The sequence below is a fragment of the Wasmannia auropunctata genome, unplaced genomic scaffold (assembly GCF_000956235.1).
Source record: "Wasmannia auropunctata unplaced genomic scaffold, wasmannia.A_1.0 LD334204.1, whole genome shotgun sequence".
NCBI lineage: Eukaryota > Metazoa > Arthropoda > Insecta > Hymenoptera > Formicidae > Wasmannia > Wasmannia auropunctata.
In genome coordinates this window covers 793602-817456 of record NW_012028686.1, presented here as the reverse complement: position 1 = coordinate 817456, position 23855 = coordinate 793602, and the positions used below count along the sequence as shown (strand labels likewise).

At 33.4% G+C, this 23855-nt stretch overlaps 6 protein-coding genes across 9 annotated transcripts in view; 3 read left to right on the top strand and 3 right to left on the bottom strand.

The window, feature by feature from the left end:
* Positions 1–10795, top strand: part of LOC105459185 (myophilin) — a 16562-nt gene extending 5767 nt beyond the window's left edge. The window contains exons 2-4 of the mRNA XM_011704993.1: positions 8573–8709; positions 8832–9036; positions 9611–10795. Coding sequence (XP_011703295.1) covers positions 8573–8709; positions 8832–9036; positions 9611–9781 — 513 coding nt within the window. The 3' untranslated portion in view covers positions 9782–10795. The remainder of the gene's footprint in view (positions 1–8572; positions 8710–8831; positions 9037–9610) is intronic.
* Positions 10796–11031: 236 nt separating this feature from the next.
* Positions 11032–12048, bottom strand: LOC105459184 (probable 28S ribosomal protein S6, mitochondrial). The gene is made up of 4 exons (XM_011704992.1): positions 11860–12048; positions 11558–11697; positions 11222–11383; positions 11032–11147 (listed from the first exon to the last, which is right to left on the bottom strand). Exons 1-4 carry the CDS (start codon positions 11902–11904, stop codon positions 11045–11047), a joined length of 450 nt encoding a protein of 149 aa, XP_011703294.1. The 5' UTR covers positions 11905–12048; the 3' UTR covers positions 11032–11044.
* Positions 12049–12235: 187 nt separating this feature from the next.
* Positions 12236–15171, top strand: LOC105459183 (snurportin-1). The gene is made up of 6 exons (XM_011704991.1): positions 12236–12548; positions 12855–13175; positions 13660–13972; positions 14066–14254; positions 14393–14776; positions 14862–15171. Exons 2-6 carry the CDS (start codon positions 12877–12879, stop codon positions 14883–14885), a joined length of 1209 nt encoding a protein of 402 aa, XP_011703293.1. The 5' UTR covers positions 12236–12548; positions 12855–12876; the 3' UTR covers positions 14886–15171.
* Positions 15172–15256: 85 nt separating this feature from the next.
* LOC105459182 lies at positions 15257–17609 on the bottom strand. 2 transcript variants are annotated; one of them, XM_011704990.1, is made up of 6 exons: positions 17531–17609; positions 16689–16848; positions 16273–16478; positions 15774–16162; positions 15516–15690; positions 15257–15402 (listed from the first exon to the last, which is right to left on the bottom strand). In XM_011704990.1, exons 2-6 carry the CDS (start codon positions 16846–16848, stop codon positions 15307–15309), a joined length of 1026 nt encoding a protein of 341 aa, XP_011703292.1. In that variant the 5' UTR covers positions 17531–17609; the 3' UTR covers positions 15257–15306. The 2 variants fall into 2 exon arrangements, with proteins under 2 accessions (XP_011703292.1, XP_011703289.1); XM_011704987.1 differs by lacking the exon at positions 17531–17609 and having other exon boundaries at positions 16689–17078.
* Positions 17610–17695: 86 nt separating this feature from the next.
* Positions 17696–22328, top strand: LOC105459181 (RNA polymerase II subunit A C-terminal domain phosphatase). 3 transcript variants are annotated; one of them, XM_011704985.1, is made up of 8 exons: positions 17696–18126; positions 18602–18905; positions 19015–19259; positions 19345–19655; positions 19698–20245; positions 20318–20485; positions 20586–20847; positions 21416–22328. In XM_011704985.1, the coding sequence occupies exons 1-8, from the start codon at positions 17891–17893 to the stop codon at positions 21706–21708; spliced, it is 2367 nt and encodes a 788-aa protein (XP_011703287.1). In that variant the 5' UTR covers positions 17696–17890; the 3' UTR covers positions 21709–22328. The 3 variants fall into 3 exon arrangements, with proteins under 3 accessions (XP_011703287.1, XP_011703286.1, XP_011703288.1); XM_011704984.1 differs by having other exon boundaries at positions 19345–20245; XM_011704986.1 differs by having other exon boundaries at positions 18047–18126; positions 18594–18905; positions 19345–20245.
* A 12-nt stretch (positions 22329–22340) lies between these two features.
* Positions 22341–23271, bottom strand: LOC105459179 (28S ribosomal protein S17, mitochondrial). Its single transcript, XM_011704983.1, has 4 exons — positions 23109–23271; positions 22899–23015; positions 22682–22758; positions 22341–22581 (listed from the first exon to the last, which is right to left on the bottom strand). The coding sequence occupies exons 1-4, from the start codon at positions 23250–23252 to the stop codon at positions 22401–22403; spliced, it is 519 nt and encodes a 172-aa protein (XP_011703285.1). The 5' UTR covers positions 23253–23271; the 3' UTR covers positions 22341–22400.
* Between the last annotated feature and the right edge of the window lie 584 nt (positions 23272–23855).

Here is a 23855-nt window from a genome sequence, read left to right as displayed (position 1 = left end):
CTCTTCCGATCTTTTATTGTAGTGCACAGTAAAATTTACCTAAATACTATATTGTCTCACAATTAACATGATTTTCAGGGTAAATTTTAAAAGAAAATTCTCTCCGTGTACAAAACCACGTAAAAATCGTGATAAACTTAAATTTGAAATATTATTAAAAGTAAAAGAAAAGGAAAAATGTTTAATTGATTTGTATGTCTAAAATCCTACTGTTAATTAGTTGAAAATATTGATAACATTGTATATCCTGTTTTTAAGAAATGCTGAATTTAAGAATGCTGTTTTTAAGAAAAGTTCTTAGTCAGTCAAACAACATTTAGATGAAAGAAATTGTGTGAAGGCATTCGGTATGTATAATGTATTTCAATTTACGAGATTATAAATATATACTTATAATTACAAGTAAAATAACATAGCATATGTATAAATACATATTCATAATTATATTATAATAATTATATTATAAACATAAATGTATAGATATTTATAATATAATTATAAGTGTAGAAACAATAAATGTGTCAGATTATTAATTGCTCTAGTGTTAAAAGAAGATAACTTGTCTTCGAAATATTAGCTAACCAAAGTATAACATTGATTAATCTTATCAAGCAAATCATATAAATTCACAGAATGTCGTCGCACTCGATGTATCATTTGAGAGGTATTTCAGCTGATAGAAGCATTATCGCGTCCGATTTGATACTTCGAAATTTATCCGTATTAGCAGATGAAACGATCACATTTTCATTGCGCTCATTTCTTTCCGTTCTCTCTTTCTGAATATCAATTTATGAAAATATAAGGGAAAACATTATTTTGTATTCATTTTATGATTGTGCACTTGGCTTATGTGATACGATATAATATCTAAGAGTGTTGGCTTTCACTATCATTATGAATGTAATATAAAACCTTCAACGCCTTAAATACTATCGGTTATTTATGCATGAGCACTTTACCTGTAATCTTATTTGAATTTTATTACGCGTCCTGCCAAGATTATTTAAGGGAATTATATATGAGAATACTTGCTTAAGAAACGATGTCGTTGAAGGAAATTCTTAATGATTAAGTTAACTCAGATGGCCGGATTAAAACATTATAAAAACATAAACGCAGATCGTCGAGAGAAGTACAGCCTATCAGAAAACTTTCTCCACATTGTGACTCATTTCAGCATAGCTTCTTTCTTATGTCATCTCGACATAGAGCTTACAGACAATTTTAATTATCGACATTTCACACAGATACTTTATTGCTCAGGTAAACATTTTCCTTTCCAAGTAAATTACTCGGCCACTCCCGTATTTAACACTTTATTTGAACTTAAATTCGAACCTTAAGAGAAAAAAATTGCACTTAGTAGCTAATTTTAAAATTGGCAAAACTAATAAAATAAAAATTTAAGCGACGTGGCATAAAGAAAAATAAAATATTAATTATACACTTGCACGAATAATTTCTGTAAAAAAGTTTAATAATATATATTGTATATTGAAACCAATTTTAAAATTTTAATTTATTTAAACGGGTCTTAGAAAATTGCCAAAGGGAGACGATTTCTACCGATGTAACGGAAAAATAAAAATAAAAGTAAATGTCTTAGAGAATCTTATAAAAATGAAAAGGAATTGCAGGAAGACCTTAATAAAGATGGAATAAATTACAGGACAAAATCAGGAAAATTAAATTTTCTACATTACGTAATCGATATTACGATATTCTTTTAGATTGCTTGTTATACCGATATTCAGAGCAAGAATTGCCGGTGAATGAGACAGCCGGATATTCTTAATGCATTCTTGATTCATTCAAAGATGCGCTTTTCTGTGGCATAAACTCACTTGAAGCGACTGCATAAATAATTTGGCTATAATGTAATATCGTTGACTGTGATGGAACTGTGAATAAACTATCGAGAGCACGACCGAGTTTCAAAGACCACACTGTGACCTCGGCAGGAACCCCTCATTTTGGCCTTGCATTCTTCTCAATTAGTGGCTATGTGAGGTTCCCATAATTCTTGCGAGAACTCGTATAATCGAAACTGAATCATGCGCAAAGAGCCTAATGTAAAGGAAATAGATTTTATTTATATTTTATAATAATTGATAACTGAACAAATTAATATAATATATATTTAATATGTATTATAAAGAGAGTGAATCTCGTTTTTGTGTGAAATAGAGAAATACATTAAGAATTAAAATACATTAAGTAAAAATTATAAAATATACGCATGCACGTCACATTTTCTGCCTTGAGTTCTGACCCTCACTCGTCTTCTTATTACTCATTCATATAATACGAAGCGATAATGTAGTTTCTTATAACGTGCAAAACCTCAGCGAGATCGTGTTCACGAGTGAATTTAAAGATGACGTTATTCTGCGTTTCGCTATGATGAATATCCCAATATGTATTCAAGTTCTTAAATGACCAGACTGTACGGAAACTTGTGTACACACACTCACACATTCTGACGTATGTCAAGTCAATAATACATCGACGGTTAACTAATCGAGTCAGTTTCGCGTGACTTGGTACCAAATTGTAATACCAACTGAATTACATAGTTGCATACAAATAAGTCAGACCGCATTTTGCGGTGTTCTCAATGTTACAGGTATTGTATAATTCATAAACGAAATATATCCAACATCGAATTGTCTGTTGCTTATACACGGCAGTATCAATAATGGATTAACGAGACAAACATCATCTCGTTTGGAAGTTCTTCATAGGCAAGAAACAATTAAATGGCATTTAGCAACGAATTGTGAAATATGTCACGTCTATTCAATCCGATAAATAATTGTTAATTAATTCTAATGAAAAAATTCATGTTTAGTCATTTTGGAAAATTGGAACATGTAAAACATATTATAGAAACTAAAAAAGTTTGTCCAGATTTAATAGAACAATTAATTGTTTTTTTTTATCAGCGTTTTTTTAAGAAGAAATTGCACGTATTTGTTTTTTTTATTACATGTATTGAGACGTATTGTTCACAAATTAACAGTAAGAATGTTTCAGCATATTGCTCAATAAGTTTAAATCAGGATTTTAATTGTAAGTTTCGATTTAAATATGAATTTCAATCAGCTGATACATGATTTAATGCAAACTTAAACTGAAAAATATTAAAATAATTTGAAAAATAATGGAAAGAGTATATCAGAAATCTATCAGTATATCTCAAAAAAAAAATCTCAAAATATTCGATTTTTATTTTAAAATAAAACAGAAGAATGGTTCTTTTTCATAACAGCAGATAACAAAGTTGAATAGCATCTCTTCTTTTATCATACCCTAAGATGCGCGAAGCCGCGATATTTTTTTAAGCTGACAGTTCTCTTGACGCTTAGAGATCCTTATACGGTCAAGAGCAACCGGGTAACCTTCGCTCACAGCATTTAAGACTTCTCGAGAAATGCGTATGTGCGGATAAGCCACGTAAGGATTATGCAATTGATCGGCCTTACAAAGTGGGTCAACAATTTTGCCATAATGCGTATACATGATTCACGATAAATTTGATCGCTCGTAACGAGTCTTCAGCTTTTAAGGATAGCGCATGAGTCCTTTAAAAAAAAAAATCTTCGATTGAAATACGCTTTATTAACAGTAAACTAATAAAACGCACTGCATGTCTCGCATATTAGGTACCGGCATCCTTGAAGGATCAAAGTAAAAAAAATATATATATATGTACGTATTCAAATTAGAAGTAATTTAACATAATAATTTAGCATATATTATTAAACGTCTTAGTCGTAGCTAAGACGTTTCAATATTGAGCCGTTCAATGCTATCAAGCATCTGGTAAGATTACGATCAGCCTAGTCAATATAATAAAACGATTCTCGACGCGAACATAGTCGAGCAATTTGTTCAATCTGGCCTGTGCTTCGTTGACAGCAGCAGCCCTCTGACCTAATTCTTGCGACCGTGAACGTGTGAGCATGTCATTACACGAGCGTCAATGTCGTCGTTATAGAGACACACGATGAAGTAGTAATTTTTTAATTGCGAGCACTTCGCACTCTCTTATCGTGCAAATGACGTAACTAAAAAAGGTGAAGTATGCACAAGTACGCATATTTATTCTCATATGAAACAACTTTAACACTGTAACAATTAATTTTAAAAGCTTTTCCGCGGCTTATTCTATAAATACTACGATAACATGAATTTTGTTAGATTAAGCGGTTAGACTTATTAATTAAAATTTAACTGAATATTTTTTGGAAATATGCCCCACCTAAATTATATAAAATTATTTATAATTTATAATATATATTTTTTACTTTAATCCTTTGAAATATAATAAGTGTCAATAAAGACACTTAATATATGCATTTTTATATATTTACAGTAAATGGCAATTTAAAAGTTTTCAGAAATATCAGATACAAACTGAATATTTAAAATGTCGAGTTCATACTAATTATCAAATTAATTATTTTTCTATTATACTAAATCCGAGATATTGATTTGCAGATTATAATGATGAGTGTAATATGAGATTTAAGAAAATGCAAACGATCGATCCAAAAATGCACAATCGATTCCATTATGAAATGGACTATGGACTCTAATAATCTATACGCGCTTAAATCACTTACGTATGACAATCAAGTAAAAATTATCAACTGATGCCTTGCTTCTATTTCACATAAAAAAGTTCTAATCTACGTAATCACGATGTAACGTATAATCTTGATAAATTCTTCTGCAAATATCGTTAATCATAATACCTGATATTTAGCTGCATGATTCACAATCTGCAATTTTTCGTAATAGATAATTAATTATAGATTATTTTTAATCTTCAGCCAGCCATGCATTTGCCGTAAGCGCAACATACCAATAAATATTATAAATTTTGAAATATTGAAGCGCAACAATACGATGGGGATATAAAAGCCGTTTTCCGAGAGCTGAAAAAACCGGTTTTCTTTCATATTTGTGTGACCAAATTTGATTAGCCTTCTAATAAAATGATGACAGATTTTATGCGATAGCACATAAATTTGCTCTGCAGCTTTGGGATGCATTTAAATTTCGTGACAGCGCACCTTTGTGATGCGACCAGGCGGTTGACCCTCACACAATTTCTAAGGGGGCCCTCCACGCCCTTGGTGGTTTTAGGGGGCCTGTTCAGAGAATTCTGGACTGAAGATCGTACGGTATGGCGTTGGAAGCATCTGTATACCTTCGTGTGTCACACCCTTTCTCTATGCTTTTCCTTTTGCCATCCGTCTCGGTACAAAGGCTACGACATACTCCCTCTCTCTGTCTCTCTCTCTTTACCTCCTGGAATCCGATACAAGATAACCGTTGCTCCTGATCGCGTCGTTGAGTCGAATTATTTGTACAACGCTTTCTACGAGATACAGGTCCCGTCATAGATTAGATCGACGATGTTTTGAAAAGGTATACGGTATTCTTGTCGGCGTTTCTAAAATTCTACCTCGATTCTCTTGTATTTGGCGTGTAATCACAAACAAACAGCTTTCTCCAGTTCTTCTGATACATTGTAATCAGTTAAACTAATCAGCGTTTCGCAAATTAAGAAGAAGAGAACTAAGAAATTTGTATATCATATTAGAATCAACAGAGTTTAAAAAGAAATCATTTAAAAAACTTTTGGCGATTTTTTTAAATTTTTGAATATTGCTTGCTGGCTTGGTTTACACTTTACACTATAACATATTTACAATACTGATTATTCTTACAAGTTTTAGCCTTGATATTGATAAGATAGACAGTTATCCGATGATATCATATATGTACAGAGAATTGTCAATATGCGAACTTAGAGTTCGAACATTGCTTTTCTCTATCGAATTTATTTTATTATCCTCGTAACGTTAAAACAATTTTTACAATAACGAGAAAATTATTGTATTAAAGAAATATACGTTCCTCTTTAACGAAGAAATTTTTAAAACCTCTTAATAAAGATTACAGGCGTGTATCGATCTTATTAATGATCTACTTCATAATATCGTCTCAGAAGTAAACAAAGCCATAAAATGTTTTTAGCGATGATGAAATATTTAATTACGTAAAGTTAGGCGGAGTGTCTTCAACATACAAGACGACCACCGTTATCGTCACTTCGCGCCATACGGGAAAAAGCACGCGGTCCAAAGTGTCACGCCTTTCGCGCGTATACTGAAAGACCCTCGCTTGTCACTCTCTTTTCACGTTAATGAAATTATCGTGCGCTTACTTAATGCCTAAATATAGAAGCGATCGCGTTCCACATTGTGGTCGCGACGGGTAATTCTTCAAAAGAAAGCGCTCCGATAATCGTCGAGGAATGTGCAACTATGCGGGACGCATGCAAAAGTAAAACGATCGCGTATAGACTTTAACCGAATCACATAGCAATTTTCTTTTTTGTGAAATTGAAGCTTTAAAATTATATTAAATTAAGCTGTTTATTTTTAATAATTTTAGAAATTAACACCAGCCTGAGTCGAAAGATATTTTTAATTTTATAAGATATTAATATAGTTTTATAAACGATATAATATTTAAAAATATTAAATATAACAGAAAGAATTCTTTTAATAAGATAATTTCAAAATTTTCTGTAATAATTAATATTCTATATAGAAATTATGTAAGACTTAAATTTACTTGATATATTAGATCTCTCTCTTCACTTACACAGTATCCTTATTTACTTCTTCAAAAAGCTGTCGGTGAAACTGTTGAAATCGTTAAATGACTTAACATGTACGTATAAGGAAGTTTCGAACAGGCAAGTTGAATGCCAATTAATTCCCTGGCGGTCTGAGGTGAAAGTAAACGAGCGTGAGGATACCCTGCACGAGATTCGTGTCACGGTATTGTCCATGGAATTTGCCGACTTTGTAATCTGTATACGGCGTTCGATGCACCGCAACAGAATGTTATCAACGACTCTACGACTATCGCTAGTTATTTTTCGCAAAATAGAACCATGAATTTATGTGAAGTTGTACAATTTTAATAATTCGATGCGATATCTGAATCAGAAAAATGCTTGAAATATATCCCTTTGCACGTGATACATCAGGATGTTTCATTACGCGTTCATCTATATGCTCTTTATGGGCGACAGTGTTTTCAGAAGAAACACGCCGCAGAAATAGTTTCGGGCTGGCATCGATTGACTTTACAGTGACGCACCGAAAATCTGAAACTGCATCCGCTATAAAAACACTTTCGCGTGAATACCAGCCGCCAGGGGGGCCGGACAGTGTATTATTATAATTAAACGCCCACCATGCATAATACAGCGCGCAGCGTGTAAGAGATTCTGCACACTATTAATTCGATGTCTACTACATTCTAAAATTGTCGAAATAATTAACAAGCTATGAATTATAAAGGATCGCACACGAAGATTGTCCTAAAATTAAACTTAAAGATGTAAATAATTGAATTTTTTAAATTTAATTGCGAATGAATTATTTTTAGATGAAATCTGAAATTAACATGTTAAAAATACAGATTTAGTAAAGAAGGGAGCACATTTTTTCTAAAGAATTTTTTTCTAAGAAATTGAAAACTTATAAACAAAAGAAAACATGACGTATTAAGACAGCCTTTATGTGACTGGACCCCTCAAAGTACAAAGTACATCACGTTCAGAGGCACCGTATATCTAACGGAATATGCATACTGCAGGAAGATGAATGCCGACGATCCATACTTGGAAACCTTTCCTTTTTAGGCAATCATGCGTATAAACGGATAATCGTTCACCCGGATAGAAATATATAATTGTTGACAGCCTTTCTTTTTTATATAAAATATTCAATGTCTACTTAATTAAAATTTAATTATGGATTCTGCAAAACTGCTTTTTATTACAAAAAATAGCTTTTATAATTAAAAAAAATGCATACTTAAAATTCTCGTAACACTAGAACTACCGACAATATACCTACTTTTACTATTTAAATATGTAACATATGTGTATCTTAAAAAAAAGAGGCTAAAATGGAAAAGAAATTAATCGATTTAATTATTTACATATTGCAACAAAAATCACGAAAAATTTTAGAAAATGTCGAAGATATCATAATATTATAAATTTTGAAAAACTCTAAACTAATAAATCAGTTATTTTTCTATTGTTTTGTTTCTAGTGTTAAACAAAACTTACTTTTAATGTTATAATGCGAATAATCTCCATTTTTGTGTAATATAAAAATTTGTGTGGTTAATAATAATAGTGCTAATAATAAAAATATTATAAAAAAATTACTCATTTTTTTGCGCATTCTCTAAAACCGATATCTGTATTTATGGAAAAAGATCGGAGAAACAACTGATGCTGTGACAGATTAGGTCAATGACTCCGGTAATGCCCTTGTCGCAGTCCCTACAGGATGTATTACTTGGTACCGTGGAACATCACGTAATTAATAACCGGCTCTCCGCATAATACCGAGGCATTGACACTGTGTCGCCCCGCGACCAAGAATTCGAAGACACAAACGGTACCTCCGCTATTGCGCTTTTACTTAAGAGGGTATATCACACGAATTTCTTCGTGTTACAGATCAATAGCAAGTACAGCGAGGAACTCGCGCAAGAATGTTTGGAATGGATCAAGACGATCACCGGTGAAAACATAAACACCAACGGGGACATGGACAACTTCTACGAAATTCTGAAGGACGGCACCCTGCTTTGCAGGTACTTGAAGAAATTGGAAAACTGACGCCGCGCCGCGGGTCAGTTTTCCAATTTCGGCTTAACTGCCGAAAATACAGTGGGGTAGAAACGGTTTTGCTAATCGCATTTTGTTTTTCTGGTAGGCTGGTGAATGACATCAAGGAGGGCTCGGTGAAGAAAATTAACAAGACGTCGCTGGCCTTTAAATGCATGGAGAATATAAACGCCTTCTTGGAGGCTGCGAAGTCATTAGGAGTTCCGCCGCAAGAGACCTTCCAGACCGTAGACCTCTGGGAAAGACAGAATCTAAATTCCGTTGTTATTTGCTTACAATCTCTTGGGAGGAAGGTACGGTTCCATCCCGCAAACACAAATATACCGGGTAGTTTAAATTTCGATGTATAGTTATTTTTTCACTAATCTGGAATATCGAACACATATTTGTGTCATAAAACGTATGAAAATGAAAATCTTTATACAAATTAAATCTTAACATATATGTGCTAAAAGTTTGCTTAGTTTAATTTGTTAGCAGAGAACTGTATTTAATTTACATTTAAAAATCTTACTTGTCACATTCATAATTTTAAATATTAAAAAATTAAATAAAAATAATATAAAATAAAATTTTCATAAAATTAACTAATACATATAATCTTATTTAAGAAAATAAACAACTTTTTTTCATATTTTCAATCATTGTTAAATCGATCATTATTATGTTCGTAACGCAAAAAGATCTGAATTTTCTGATACGGATGTCCATTATCTTTCATTATATTTACATCTCTACAAATGAATTCGTTATCAGTATTTACATATCGTTCTTTGTTCTTATATTGTGTGTTTTAACGTGTTTTAAGGTGCACTTAATTTATAGTATTTCGAAAATACCAATATTCCATAAGACTCATTTTTACAGGCGGGTAATTACGGCAAACCAAGCATCGGTCCTAAAGAAGCGGATAAGAATGTACGCAATTTCACGGAGGAACAACTGAGGGCCGGACAGGGCGTGATAAGTCTACAATATGGCAGCAATAAAGGTGCCAATCAAAGCGGCATTAGTTTCGGAAACACCAGACACATGTAAACATTCACCTCCGCATTCGCGTCGAGAGGCAAAACCATTTTGTTCTCACCTCTCTTCTGACTTTATTCCCGTACTCCTTTAGACGTAGCGTAACGCATAATAGATGTTAACGAGGTCCAAAATGAAGTATATTAAACGGTGTGTAAGATATCCTCACCGCAACAGAGGATAAAATACAGATATAAGATTCTTCAAATGAAAAAAGTGATATAAGGTATAACTTAAGAAAAAAAAAAAGCGACTTAATCCTTGGACGTATAACGCGAATTGTTCTGATCATAATATAAAAGGGCACACACATTCGCCCTTTTTTATTATAATTTGAATATTAACGACTGTACCTTTGTCTTCTTTTAGATAGTTTTTGAGCACACAATTTACTCAACACAAAATTTATCAAATTAATTTTCTGTTGAGTTTTTGCGAATTTTATTAGGAAGCCATAAATCCAAGGATTAAATCGTACCTATGTTTTGTATTGATATGAACTATATTTAATTTAATTTTTTTTGTTATCACTTTTACTTCAAATAATCTATCACGTAATGATTCAGATATGATATATTTAAGCGAATATGTTAAAGCGAGAACTTCTAGAAGTACGTAATATTTTATATTCCGTTTCTTGATTGTCTGACAATTCAAAGTGAATCTTTTTTACTTATTACATGCATACGTTATCAGTATGTACCTATAGCGCCTATAGTTATTGTATTTCACGTGACTTACAATGTGACTGTGTAGGCTCTCAGGATAGAAAATACACATTCTTACACAATACAAAGGAACAAAGAATATCGTGCGTTAGAATTAGCTCGGACAGCCACTATAATTGTTGAACGTTTCAAAGTATATTGTATGTACAACGAAGAGAGTTACTGGCTAGCTGTATCATTGTCATTGCGATTGAATATCTCAAGTTACAAATCACTCTACAAAATTTATGTTGCATGAAAGATAATAATTATGTATTAAGTATTTTGTACAAATATATATTGAAGGTTAGAAAAATAATTATTTTTCATAATATACTGAGATGATATGAGTTAATAAACAATAATAAGTAATTTTTATATTAAATGTTACTTACGATGAAGTACAATTATATGTTAAACTTTTAATTTTCATTTACCCTGTAAGTCGAATCAACTAATTTTTTTTTTCAGAATATTTAATATGGTTTTTCCAAAATATTTTATTTCAAGTTCCATATAATATGTGATATTCTACAATAAAAGAAATAAAACATCTACATACATTCAGTTATTTATTAAAAGGATAATAATCCAATCCACTGTTGTATTTAAATTCGCGTTTGCTATTGCGCTGCTTGTTTGCTTGTTCCATCAATTTCTGGACGCTAGGCCTAAGAAAAAAAAATTGATTGCAAATCATATGAATTATATTGTAAATAAAGTAAAGGTAGAATGAATCACATACCTGTAAGGTGGTGGTAACATCTCTTCATGGAATGTACATTCCACTTTAAATGGTGTATTTTGTTTGAATATTTTTAATCTGACGATATCGATATCTCTATTACATTTATCTAAGATGCTCTCTACTTCTTTGGGTGGTACATCAAAATATATAAAGAAATGACTGGAAATACAAAGAAAAAATATCAGAAATATAAAATAAAGTAAAATATGTGAATAGATATTTTATTATTGCTTCAGTAAACACTAATGAAGAAATAATTTGTCAAGTGCATTTAGTTCCTTTCTAATTAAGATAGAACTTGTGCTTTAATCAATATTATTATTATCATCTTACTTTGCTTCACGATGAACGTGTCCATGTGCACTAGTTTTGCATGGAAGTGCTTTCACCCCACAATTTTCAATTTTTCTGATAAAACCACCGGTATTAAATATCGTTTCAGCTGTTCTCTTTAAGGTTGCTACCAATTCTGGCTACAAACACAAATCGAATTTTCGCAAATTATTTTACAATACATAATATTTAACATTATTTGTGTGAATTAATAAATTATATCATATGTACAAATGGAAATAATTTATTGTATCATTTGTGAAATATAAAAAAAACATAACCTATACGTTACAATACGATACCTTCTTCATGACACGTATCAACAATGGCATTTCATATGTAGGCATATTTGCAATTGTTTTGTCTCTCTAATGATGTACAATTCCCAGAAAACTTTAACAATAATACAACTGACATAACATCATTATTTTAACAAATCGAATTCGCTATACAGAAAAATCACAAACTATATTAATCTACATAGATCACCAAACCACCTAGACCAGAGAGAAGCGTGAGAGCGGCCACGCCGCTTTTTTGGTGGGACCAATCTCCTTTTTTGAAAACGTGGACGTGGGGCGCTAGTGTACGGAGGAGATCGTCGGTCCCAAGCTCCCAAGTGCTTGTGCTTATACGCTTCTCTGCTTATGCGGTGGAGATTAGATCGCGGTTATGTAATAAAGCAGAATTGAAGATCGTAGCGATATAGCGTGTTACCACTGTTACCTATCGGAAGATTCGTGGATATGGCTACGTAATTCAATTTGTGAATATAGAGAACACATGTTCCGCTTAAGAAATGCAGGTTTCCACTCTCAAGCTTGTCTTTGCTTCACGTCTCCAGTGTACGTACAATTTGTATACGTTCTGGTGAGCCATGGTATTCGAATTATTCGATAGTGTTCAAGAAGAATAGATAAAGCAAGAACACGTGTTAGAAAATTATTGAACAACAATTTTAGCTAATCGAAGACATCTTATTTATATAAAGGTACGGTAACTTTCATTGTAAATAGCGTATTGTAAAACTATTGTAATATTTTTGCCAATAGATTTAGATCATTTTTCGATAGTTTTAGTTTATTTTCTCATACAATTTTTGTGATTTTACTAATGGTGCATACAGAAAGATATTGTAATTTGTTCATTATTCAGTGAGCGTCCTTTTATTTAATTTCTTCTTAATAAACATTTGAAAAGATAATATAGAAATTTTCTTAAAGAGTTAAAAATGTATTGGTACAATTACGTACAGTTTACATTGATCATCGAAACAGGAGACTTATTGTTATTTCAGTTATTTGGCGAATGCAGTGAAAATGGCAGAATTATCAAGCGATAGCAAAAGCGATGATAAAAGTGAAAACGATATCAAAGGCGTTAATATAAGCAATGGCAAAAGTGAGAGCATAAATGATAACAAAAGCGATAATATAAGCGATGGCAAAAGTGATAGCGTAAACGATAACAAAAACGTTAATATAAACGTTGACGAAAAGGAAATTATTCGTAGGCATTTCTACAAAAACCGCATAAGAAAAGATAATATTAAGTTAGAATTTGATGATAGTACACCTCAAGAAGAAAGGCGCAGACTGTTACTGGAACATCAGAAGAAGTATGTATGACTACTATATATAGGAATATGTTATTATTAAATGTATATCTTATATAAGAATTAATAGACATAAATGTAACATTGTTTGAATTATATAGAAAATCTACAAAAGAATTAATACACTTGTGACAAGTATTTTGTTCAATAATTATTTTCTATGCATTGAAAAAAAAATTACTAATAAGCATGAATTAATAAGAATTTAACTTAATATGAAAATACTGAAAAATATTTTGTAATAAGATGATCAATGAAATAAACAATTTAATTTTTGTTTTCTTAGCCATTAAAGAAAAGGTTAAGACATTTGACGTTTTTTTAATTGCAACTACTATTGCTATAATTATTTAATTATAATTATATTTTAGTTCTTTACTGACTCCTATCATCATATTTTTTAAGTTATTTTGAAGTTTTTTTATTCTTTTCTCATTTTATTTTTTTATACAGATATATAATATATGCTATTGTATGATTTTTATAGATTTAGAGATGCAACATTTAATGCTTCACGCGGTATATCGCAAGAATGTTCAGAGAATGAAGAATATGTTATGGATGCAGAGGAGTATACTGCGGAGGAATACATGGATGTGGAGGAATACAAGAAGGATATGGAGGATATGTATATGAGAGAGAACTTCGCCTCGTCATATTATAGGATTACTTCTCATGATTCCAGAAGTAATCGAATGATGCTGTCCGAATGGATGATGGATGTGCCGCAAGATTTTACTGAAAATTGGATTATGGTTCCATGTCCAATAGGAAAACGAGTTAGGCTGATCTCAGGCTGGGTACAAATTATCTTTACTGACATTTATTTATTATCATACATAAGAAACCTTTGTTACAAATGTATAATAACTATCTTAACAATTTCAAATCAGGGTGAAACAAGGGCATATTCTAGAAAAGGTGCTCTACATGGTGTTTTCCCTTCGGCACTTCCAGGTGGAAATCCTGATAGTGATTTGCATAACTCTGCTGCTTTAGATTGTATATGGATAAAAGAAAAAAAACTCTTTTACATATTAGATGTGTTGTATTGGAGTCAGTTGCCATTCACGAATTGTGAGGTAATATACATATATATTACTGAATTGTTAAATCAATCTGCATTCATAAAATAATTGATATAAATTATATATAAGAAATAAATAAAAATATATATATATTTATATATTATTTTTTGTATACATGTGATGTTATTTTAGGTTGAGTGTAGGTTCTTCTGGATCAAATGTAAGTTCCAGGAAATACCCGAACTCAAAGAACGTGGCACTGATACAAATAGATATCCTATCTTACCTCCACAAAAGATTGATTGTAACTCAGACTTATATACAGCTTTAACAAATCTTAATATTGAACATCCTTTGGATGGGTTTCTATTTTATCATCGTCAAGCACTATATACTTATGGACAGACTCCACTTGTTACTTGGTTAAAACCTTTCATGTTATCAGAAGTACTTGGAATAGCTGTACCTTCATCATGGCTTGATGAGAAACCCAACGATTATATAAATTTTGAACATCACGTGCAAAAAGTAAAAAGGAAGAAAAATCAATATACAACTAATATTGTTACCAATTCCGTAAGTTTCTGTATTATACAATGTAATGAATATCAACTTTGTGTATGTATTGTTTTTTACTTAATATATTTTTTAATTTTTACAGATGGAAATAGAAGGTGTTGTTTAAATTAGAGCTTATTTTATTATTATGATCTCAAACTAGAAACAATTTATATAATAATGTAAACTTAATATATTTTTTTATTGATAAAGACGCAACATATGGATGTGTATTACATCCTTTTTTCAAAAAGTGACGCAATTAAAAAAAATTAAGTTTTCCAGAAAAAAGAAAAAAAACTTTCAGTTTATTAAAAAATTGACTGATTATTTAATATCGACAAAAAGAATATATTTCTTAGATACATGATAATGATTCTGTCATTTTTAAAACGAGTGCAAATATATATCTTTTTTCTTTTAAATAAAAATTATTAAAATAGATCGTTCACCTTTTTTATTATGATATAATAAATAATTATTGCAATAATCATGATATTGTATTTAAATCGTATATTATTTATATCACAAGCATTAAAATATAAGGTTCATATATCAATATGCACAGTATGAAATACATCAAGAGCTTTGTCACTGAAGTACAACAATATGTTATTCAAAATTTCTACGTTCGTTACTTTCATCTAAAAATAAATAGACATTATGGAGTATATAAACATGTATCAAATGTAAAAAGTATATTTTAACATGATTTAGATGTAAAATGACAAGAAATAAAGACCATGTAAAAACTTACTCTATTCTCCATTATCGTTACTCCGGGCAGATTAATCCTATGCAGCGTACATAATCCTAACTGCAAACCTCCCAGCATTAACATTTGCTTATGCAAGACTTCATAAAACATTTCTATGTGTTCATGCTCGAGAGATGTGTTAACTCTGTCATCTTGATCTTCGCTGTGTCTAATCCTGTAAATTAAATTAGTAATATAAAATATATGCTACAAATAATATTGAATGTTTTCTTTACAGTTAAACTTTAATCTGCGTACACTGATAGGATCTTCCTCAAGTCTGAAGTATGAAATTTAACTCTAATGGTATCTGTAACTGGCAATTCTGACACCGTGTATTCCATTTGAACCTCGCCAGAGACTATCGGCTCCTCCTCCTTCGTTGTCGTAATTATAATCGGAATCAGCCAGCTCAAGTCGTCCGCGTTAGCTGGTAGCGTAACTACCAAGCAGTCAAACATACGACCGATGATGGCGTGCACTGCCTCCATACAACTACGAGTGCCACGACACAGCAGAAGTGGCAATCTTACGGAATTCTGTATATTTGATTCAGTCTGTGTTAACCTCCAGGACAATAATATCCCTTTATAGATGGATTTCTCAACGTCCCTCTCACGATCATCGATTTTAGTTACAACTTCAATCTGAAACATATTTTAAACAAGCTTAAATATAGTTGTCTTTCTAACAGTGTACACATTTTAATAGAATATATCAAATAAAGAAGTGTCAAGAATTAAAACTTTCTTTAAACCTTGATTGCTGGATTGTCATAGTTTGGATTAGACGTAATATTTTCCACAATAGAAAACTTGGCGTCATAAGTTACATCTTCACGCGTTAATGTGCTCGCAATCTCTTCTCTTAATCTCTTTGAATACAATTTGAAGTGAACGTCATCTTTTTCAATGCCAAACAGAGCAGATGCCGCATAAATGTTCCATGTTTGGCCTACTAGATCTGTAAAGTTACATTTGTTCATATATGAATTATGATTATGGTATTCAAACATAAACATTTAAGCTGGGTAGTCAATTGACATGCTAAAACTAAATTATACATCTTGAGAATTGTCAGGATGAGAAATTTCTGTGATGCATCGTTATCATCGTTATATAAGCTAGAATACACTTTCTGAGTTTTCGTTCTCAGACACGAAAGAGCACGTACCTTCTAGTCCTTCTAGTCCATCAGTCCCGTCCTCCTCTGGCCTGGTACTCAGGTCGAACCGTTGTCGTTGACGCATTCGCGGCGTGCGCGGGGTATACATCACGCTGCGGGCGCTGCCCGGCCTGCTCTCCGTCTGAATCGTCTGATGGGTCTGGTTCATCTTACGGAGGTAGGAAAAATCACTCTCGTAGACGTTAAAATATCCGAAAATAAAGTAATAAAATGAGATCGCGCTACGTGCTATATTTCTTGATGTGACGCGAACACACGACCGCGCGAACGTCAATGAGACTTCAAACCATTTCAAAACGGTTGAAAACTTCGTCGAATTCGAGCGCGCGTGGCGGCATGAAGCACTTTGATATATGATCGGTTACTGTGTTACATCTTTACAAATTGCTCTCCCGTTCGTAACGTATTATTAATTTTAGATTAAGATAATCTTAAAACATATATATTTATTTATATGATAAATTAGTAAAAATAAAATAACGAAAAACTATACGGAAGTGTCAATATAAAAAGTAAGGTTATATAAGAATTTAATAATCATTAAAATAATTATATATAGTATAATATATTAATAAAATACTAAAACAATAAAACAATATTGATGAAGACGTATCCGCTGGCAGTTTTACACAACTGAAACTATCAAATTTTCATATGTTACGTGAAACAATTTAATTAAATGAGAATAAAGTTGACATCACGTAACATATATTTATAGCAATTGAAGTGATCGAGAAGCTCAAATAAAAAAAAAGTTTGTCTTAAAATATAGTCTAAATCCCTTTCTTTTTTTTTAATTTTTATATCTGTACCATGTATTTATAGATTACCTATGTCTGAATCGTGTTTTAACCTGTTTTAACCTTTCACATGTGTCCACGCGATCGTCAAGACAGATCTTCGCCAATCACATTCGGTCACGCGTCTCCCTGTCCTCTCCCCTCCCCCCTTTTCACGCGCATGCATCGCGAGCGCGCTCGCGTCTTTCGATCAATGTTGACGTGGGTCGTGTTTATATCCCGTCCCGCGTTGTTTTTGTCTCCCGCGCAAAAACGCAGAACGGTGTTTTCTCGCGGGAGGTTAAGAATTAGGAGAGAACGACAGCACCCCCCTCCCCCCGCCGTTCCCTGAGTCTGTGCGTCGGAGTCGCGTCACCGTGTTGCGCTCCGGATGAGCGCGAGCGCGCGGCAATGGCAACGATAGAAGTCACATTCCCGTCGGACGGACCGCCCGGGAGAATCCTGAAATGGAGGGTACGCTCCGACACAATGGTCGCGGCGGGCAGGATACTCCTGCTGTACCAGAACGCGACCGCGCTGGCCGCGGACGACGAGGAGGCCAAGGAGCCCGAGAGGAAGCTGCGGGCCACGAATTTCGGCCGTGTCAAGCAGCTCCTGGCCAAGGAGGGTGACGTCGTTCAACCTGGGTATGCATCCCTCCCGCAATCTTTCGATGACAGTTTACGTGCGAGATCTCGTAGCGTCGCCACGCTCATAAATCTGCACAATTGCCAACGCTTTAAGCATCGTCAAGTGAAGAACACCTGTGTATCTTTCGTTACCTTGCATTTTGCATTAAACGAGAACTTTGTAAAGATCCCTTTCAATTTGACATTGTATTCATAGCGTAAATTGACAGATTCTTCAGCCTTTAAGCAAAATAAGATAATAAAGAGCTTCTGCTCCGTTTTTGAAAATCGAAAAAAGAAATTGAAAATAGTTTGTACATTCTTTTGAAATATTTCGTTTTTAATGTCGGAATATTTTCAAAATAAGAATTTTACATAATAATTATATTACATGTAGAAGCACATTTAAACTGAAACGATATTATCATGTGGTGGAGCTTATTCAAAATGTATTTGAATTTTGTGATATCTGCATAGTCGGTTAGTGTTCCAGGCAAGTGATAGTTCTACTGGAAGGATGTACACATCCCACTGTGATGATAGACTTGTGTGCAGAATGCGGAGCCGATCTGAGGGTGCAAGAGACCAGCAAAGATGGAAACACAGCTGGAGTAAGTCAAGCCAGTGTGCCAATGGTGCACAGTATACCGGAGCTGAAAGTATGTCCAGAATTAGCGGAGAAAATTGGGAAGGAGGATGAGCAACGTCTTTTAACGGATCGGAAATTAGTGCTGCTTGTGGATCTCGATCAAACAATCGTTCACACCACAAACGATAATATTCCACCTAATTTGAAAGTATGTGAATATAATTATGCTGACATAATTTTCCATAAAAGAAGAACCATCGACATAGAATTTCCGGGCATAATTGTAAAATAATCATATGTTATGTTTTCTTTTAAAGGATGTTTTTCATTTTCAACTATACGGGCCAAACTCCCCGTGGTATCACACCAGATTAAGACCAAACACCCGGCATTTTCTCTCGGAAATGAGCCGTTTGTATGAACTACATATTTGTACTTTCGGAGCAAGAATTTATGCACACACTGTCGCATCATTGCTGGATAAGGATGGAGTTCTGTTCTCTCACAGGATACTTTCAAGAGACGAATGTTTCGATCCCGCATCCAAAACTGCAAATCTCAAGTATTTATAAATTACTTATCTTAAATTGTATAGTATTATTGAAGATAAATATTTGGAGATTTGTACATTACATTATTTATTGCAGAGCTTTGTTTCCATGCGGCGATGACTTGGTGTGTATCATAGACGATAGGGAAGACGTGTGGCAAGGGTGTGGAAATCTGGTTCAAGTCAAACCCTATCATTTTTTCCGTCACACCGGCGATATTAATGCACCACCGGGTTTGGAGAAGGCTGACGCGTCGCGCTCGCCGGAGCCGACGAATGCAGACCAATCCTGTACAAATGATTTGCAAAATAAGGACAGCAAGGATGATGCATCTGAACTATTAAATGAAGCCGAATCATTGGTCAATCCCTCTGTAGAAGAAACAAATCCCTCTGTAGAAGAAACAAATCCCTCTGAAGAAGAAACAAATCTCTCTGTAGAAGAAACAAATCCCTCTGAAGAAGAAACAAATCCCTCTGTAGAAGAAACAAATCCTTCTGTAGAGGAGACAAATCATGAGGATGAGAAAGATGAGACGATTGAGAACGAGGTGAAAAAAACCAAGAATGTAGAAGATGAAGATACCAAAGTGAACACTGAAGAAGAGAATGCAGAATCTAATGTTCAGTCTGATACTCTGAAAGAGGACGATAAAACGGATAAGGAAGAGACGGAAATTATACCATCTGTGGAGGACAAGACAGACAAGGACAGCAAACAACCGACACCAAAGCAGGACAGTAATATAATAGACGAAGATGACGATGATTATCTACTCTACCTGGAAGATATTCTTCGGAGAATTCATACAGAGTTTTACGCTACGTTGGACCAAGAGAATACTCGAAAGTCTTTGCGGGATATAATCCCGCGGGTTCGCTCTCAAGTCCTGAAAGGATTATACTTGACTTTCAGTGGCTTGATACCCACTCATCAAAAGCTTCACCAAAGCCGTGCATATAAGGTTGCGAGAGCGTTCGGAGCAGACGTGACTCAAGTAACGTATTTGTATTTGTTATTTTTATAATATTTTATTACATTTCTACAAGTAACAATAGAATTTTGCCAGGATTTAACGGAGAAAACCACGCATCTGGTTGCTATTAGAAAGGGTACTGCGAAAGCGAATGCAGCTCGTAAAGACGCAAACATTAAAATCGTAAATTCGGATTGGCTGTGGACGTGCGCGGAGCGCTGGGAGCATGTGGATGAACGCCTGTTTCCTCTCACGTCACAGGTATAATATTGCAATTAAGTTACGTTACTTAAAGATTTTTGCGATAACTGTTTAAAACGTATCTTGTCTCGGCATTAATAATAAACATGAAGCATCGTAGGCGCGGGGATCGAGGGTGCCGCCACCGCACTGTAGCAGTCCGGAACGCATCGAGGATGTAGAAAGCGATAGTACAAATTCCTTCGCCAACTCTATCAATCCATTAATGTCATTCACTCAAGAGGAGATTGAATTTATGGATAAAGAAGTGAACGAGGACATGGAAGATATGATTTTTGATGACGAAGAAGATGCGGATGATACGGAAGAATGTGGTACAAGGATACGTCGTCGAAGCTCCGATTCTGAAGATTCTGCGAATGGTAAAGCCCATTATTCATTCAGAGATACAATTCTGTCTATAATTTTATATACTGTGTATAATATCGGGAACATTAAAAAATCAGGATATATACATATATATACATGCACAATAGAATAAAAAATGAAAAATTGTCATTTTATGTTAAAATATCTCGAGTGAACTGTAGTTTTCAAATTGCTTTTGTGTTGCAATTACAATTTTTGTGGGAAAGAATTGTAAAATTCTGGAGAGAACTAGTTTTTATTTTAAATACTTATTGTTTGAACATTTTTATTCTCTAAGGCACGACACAGTATCATGATTTATTTATTACCATGGGATTAAATATTTTGTAGACTTTATTTCTATCAAAATGGAATATTTTTTCACTTAATTCTTAATGTTATTTATGCAAGGAATTAAACCCGGATTTTTATTTGATAGATGATTGCTCTAACATTGAGTTGTCCAGTATCTATCTTTGATTTTTTTTTTCATGAATTACAGGTTATCTAACATATATTTCGCATAAAAAGTGTATTTTATTTGTAAATTTAACAAAGTTTTCTCTTATGTTACGAATATAGATGAATTGGGCGTTTCAAGAAGAAAAAAGAGAAAGATTTACAATGGTAACTCTGATAAGGGTTCTTCCAAGGATAAAGACAACAATCCTGACAGTGATGACGATGACAATAACGACAGTGATGACGACGATCTTGTCGCACGTTTTAGAAGAGGAGGAGAATTGCCCGATGATTTAGATCTAGGCGATAACTCACAGGACTCTGCGGATGATTTCGAAGAAGAGGATAACGAAGATGACAGAGAATGGAATGCGTTAGGTGCTGCGCTTGAAAGAGAGTTCCTTTCCGAGTGACATGTTTGAATATTAGAATTTTTAATATTTTTATTGAATGATTAACTCAGGATGTTTTACGTTATTTATAAATTTCAAGTTCGATAGCCGAAGCAGGGTTATTGATAATAATGAGCATTATTTGTACATTATTCTGATAGAATCAGAGATATTAACAATATTAAAAGAATTTGAAAAGAATAGATTGAAATAGCTAATCTAATGAAACAAGAACGTATAAAAATGAATGGAAAAGAATTCTGTGTATATCGATCAATAGGATACTGAATTTTAACTCAAATTTTGCACACATATTTAAATGCATCAGTCGTTAGCCTTACGTGACAGATAAATATAAGTAATTATTCTTCTTCAAGAGTAATTTGTGGATAGTACCGTAGCACTGTGAATAACACATGTGCCATTGAACATAATATTGTAAGGTTTTTTTCTCATGCGAGAGAAAAGGTTGACAGCCGATCTTTATCTTTATGTATATAATATAAATATAATTAGAGAATGAGAATTTATTTTCTAATATTTTTAGACCTATCACATTAACGTTGATGATGAGTAAGCTTTTGTATTGAAAATCTAGAATGTATCAGAAAATTTGAAAATAAAAAAACTTGTAGTACGTACAATTTGTAATGTACATTTTTTCTGTTGAATATTTATAATTTAATTATCAGATTTCCATGTACAGTATTTTATTAATCAACTGATGGAACGGTGTCTGGTTGTGGATCATCAGGATTTTCATAGTATTTCAGATATGCCTTCTTATGCGTGAAGTCTCGAATACCTTCCAGTCTTCCTCTCCGCGGTGCTTTCGAGTAATCAAAGGCCGAGTTTTCTTTGCCATATAATTCGTTCAATTCCTCTATTTCATCCCTAAATTTACAAAAAAATATGGAATAAAGATTTAAGGTTATTCATACATGCTACTCACAAATGCTCCTAAGTAATGGCGTGAAAGTAACAGTATGTTTACCTATATTTATTTGCGACAACCCCCTTTCCTGTGATCGGGTCTATTATATCACCTAACGGATATATCACTTCGACAACCTATATGTACATTGCAGATAATTTAATTTCATAAAAATACACAAAAGTCATTCATTAAACTATTCATTTAAGTATTCAAATCGAATCTTTTTCTCGTAACATCACAGTGGCAGTAATTAGCTGGATAGGACAATACATACCTCATGCGTGATCAGACGCGTTAACTTCTCTGGTAATGTCTTTATTAAAATCACATCGCCAATTTTGCACACCTTCTTCGGATCGTTGGCATAAACGAATGTGTTCTCCCTGAAGTACTGTTGAACAGGAGGAAATATAACCTCAATTAGGAATCTGAGTAAACAATTATTGTATGATACATAATGCACGATGTACATGCGTATACTAACCATGTGAAGATAATCATTGAATTGCAATCGCGGTACCCTCACTTTGGCGGCGTTCTGCTTCGACGAAGGTACGCATGTTCCCAGAAAATACCGCAACGCGGTCCTACCCGCTGCCCTCGAGGCCATCTTTAAATGAACGACCATCTGATCGCCTATATAGTATATACGCACATCCTACAGATAACTTCGACCGAACTCCGCTTAACTTATTGTTAATAATTATCAAATAATACGTGTGGAATTTCGTTAACAAGGCTAAAACTAATGTTATTCTGACATACACAAAATAATTAAATTAAGAACGACGAACTATGTATTCAGAAATTTAAATAAAAATTATTATAAACAAACTTTGAATTAATCACCTATTTATTAAGTTAATCAGAACTAGTTCAATCGGAAAAACCCGGACAAAGAATTCTTCATTTATTTTTATTGCACGGCACGTTACATGCATTCGTTTTTCAGCTACGCTTTCTACGTTTCTAATTTTTCCCTTCTATGCCATGTGCAAACTATACAGGGTGTCCCAGAATTGGCGCATTCGGAGTACAGGACGTTATACTTTGTGTTAAAAGAAACAACTTTTTCCTTTAACAAATTTTGATCTGACAAGTAATTTTGGCAGGAGAGCTGGTTAAAGTTAACGAATAATCGCTCTTATCCATGCGGCGCTCAGGGCCGGCGCGCGCTCCTCCATTCACTTGTTCCTAATCCTTGGCTAATATTTACAAATAATGTCTTAAA